The 2738-nt window shown below is 37.9% G+C and overlaps 1 protein-coding gene across 1 annotated transcript in view; it reads left to right on the top strand.

Moving 5' to 3' along the window:
* Positions 1-2606, top strand: part of TOR1AIP1 (torsin A interacting protein 1) — a 40408-nt gene extending 37802 nt beyond the window's left edge. Inside the window, exon 8 of the mRNA XM_011989630.1 lies at positions 1-2606. This exon is cut by the window's left edge and continues 16 nt beyond it. Within this exon, the coding sequence (XP_011845020.1) occupies positions 1-771 (771 nt within the window). The 3' untranslated portion in view covers positions 772-2606.
* The last annotated feature ends 132 nt before the right edge of the window (positions 2607-2738 follow it).

Here is a 2738-nt window from a genome sequence, read left to right as displayed (position 1 = left end):
CAAAATGCATCTTTTGGCAAGAGGAACTGCTGGTGGCTACTTCCTCTGATAGGTGCTCTTGCCTCTGGGAGTTTTTGGTTCTTTAGTACTCCTGAGGTAGAAACCACTGCTGTTCAAGAGTTCCAGAACCAGATGAATCAACTTAAGAATAAGTATCAAGGTCAAGATGAGAAGCTGTGGAAAAGGAGCCAAATATTCCTGGAAAAACATCTTAATAGCTCCCATCCTCGGTCTCAGCCTGCTATCTTGCTGCTCACTGCTGCCCGAGATGCTGAAGAAGCGCTTAGGTGTCTGAGTGAACAAATTGCTGATGCCTATTCTTCTTTTCGTAGTGTCCGTGCCATCCGGATTGATGGGACAGATAAAGCTACTCAAGACAGTGATACTGTCAAACTAGAGGTAGACCAAGAACTGAGCAATGGATTTAAGAACGGCCAGAATGCAGCTGTGGTACACCGCTTTGAGTCATTGCCCGCAGGCTCTACTTTGATCTTCTACAAATATTGTGACCATGAAAACGCAGCCTTCAAAGATGTAGCCCTAGTCCTGACTGTCTTATTGGAGGAAGAGACACTTGGAACCAGTCTAGGCCTAAAGGAAGTTGAAGAAAAAGTAAGAGATTTCCTTAAAGTCAAGTTCACCAATTCTAACACACCCAACTCCTACAATCATATGGACCCAGACAAACTGAATGGCCTCTGGAGCCGCATTTCTCACTTAGTTCTGCCTGTGCAACCTGAAAATGCCTTGAAAAGGGGCATCTGCTTATAAGAAGTGAGAGAAGAAAAATCATGTCCCAAGTTCTGAGAATTGTTCACATTTTCTAACCAGAGACAGAATTCAGAGCTCTTTTTGAAAGAACTGGTTTCTTTTTAAAGGAAATTAAGTTCTTACATAAACATGGAACATAAAAATCATTTGTTCAACCTAATTATCTAGGATATGAGAGAATCATTTCAGTTTCCATTGAGAGCTGTGTTACAGGTATCTTAGGAGTGCAGATTATATGCAGTTCCTTAGAGAATCTATTTTGATTCTGGGCTGAATTATTACAGTTATGTATGACCAGTGAAAGGGATTTGTCTCCTTATGAACCTTCCTGATTTTTTAACTTAGATTTCTCACTAAGTTTCTTGAGTTATTAGTAAGATTGCTCCCTAAATGTAACCATGGATTTTCCCATTATGTTCCCTTTTATACCATGTAGGTGTGAGTTCCTTAGCTTCTGCCTATAGGAACATAAGTAATGAAAGGTCACGTAGGTGTGTGTTTGGAATTTTTTTTCTTTTGTTTGTTGGAAGATGGAAAGAACAAGGCAAGGAAGAAATTAATGGGGAAGCTGAAGGGAGGAAATGTTATAGTAATCCACTGAGGTGTAGGTCAAACATAGGTATATGAACTGTTAATCTTAGTGGATTCCATTGGGATTTGTTTTTTATATCTCCTTTTTCCTTCCTTGAAGAAAAATTCTTGGCCCTCTCAAGGATTCTTCATGTATATTGCAAGATTTAATATATTTGTTCACTTGACTCTTAAGAGTAGGTCAGGCCGAGGCAGGTGGATCACCTGAGGTCAGGAGTTCGAGACCAGTCTGGTCAACATGGTGAAACCCTGTCTCTACTAAAAATACAAGAATTAGCTGGGCATGGTGGCACATGCCTGTAATCCCAGCTACTTGGGAGGCTGAGGCAGGAGAATTCGCTTGAACCCGGGAGGCAAAGGTTGCAGTAAGCCGAGACCAGGCTTATTGCCCTCCAGCCTGGGCAACAAAAACGAAACTCTGTCTCAAAAAGAAAAAAAAAAAAAGACTAGGTCAATTCGTAACAGTTTATTTTGGACACATCCTGAAGCTTTTGTTTTGAATTAAGAAATAGTTTCAGGAATTGACAAACCATTTGTTAACCTGCTGTCCTGGGCTATTGAAGATTTCGTTTTCTGCGCATCCAGTTGTTGCAGTCCAGGTCCTCTAGTGCAACGCCATAGCAAATATAAAGATTTACTATGCACGTGATACATTTTATGGAGTGCCTCAAGCCAAGATAGTGAACTTATATGAAGAGTGTGAAATGTATTTCTTTACTACTATAGTAGTATAGTTATAACTTTGCATCTGTAATTGAGCTTTCTCATCTGTCAACTGCTATGGTTTTCTTAAAATGTTACAATTCTATATCTATCCACCTTGTTTTTTTATTGTCCACAAACCATTAAATGTAAATATTGTTTTTAGAGAGAGTCAGTCATTGGCTTTGTCATTTACCCTTTGAGAGTTCCACAAGTGGTAGTAGAGTGGTCTAACTTCTTTCCTCTAGTACTACCAGTATTCATAAATGTATGCCCCTTACTATAATTTGTTCCTCTTAGAAGTCAGATCATCTGATTTATAGAGGATTATGAAAACCAGAGTTTTTGAAAAGGCTTATTTTATACATACATATTATATAGAGAAATAACTGTTTTTATTAAATGTTTCACTGACCCAAGTAATTTAAAAGTAATATGTTACCTGTGTCTTTCAGGAAAAATAATTATAGCAGCTGATCTGTAAATGACTTTAAAAGCTATTTTAGTAATTTAAATAAATTTACTTTCTTGGTTTGTACTCTGTGTTATATATTTAATGATTTATCATATTTAAAAAAAGAAATCCAAGTCTTTTCCTTGAACAATTTTAGCAACCTTGGCTAGGAGAAACAAAAACCAAAGAATTGGAGCCATTTGCAAGTACATTGGTTAGA

This window comes from Mandrillus leucophaeus, unplaced genomic scaffold (genome assembly GCF_000951045.1).
Source record: "Mandrillus leucophaeus isolate KB7577 unplaced genomic scaffold, Mleu.le_1.0 Scaffold1097, whole genome shotgun sequence".
NCBI classification, from domain to species: domain Eukaryota; kingdom Metazoa; phylum Chordata; class Mammalia; order Primates; family Cercopithecidae; genus Mandrillus; species Mandrillus leucophaeus.
This window is presented reverse-complemented; position numbering and strand designations above follow the sequence as displayed.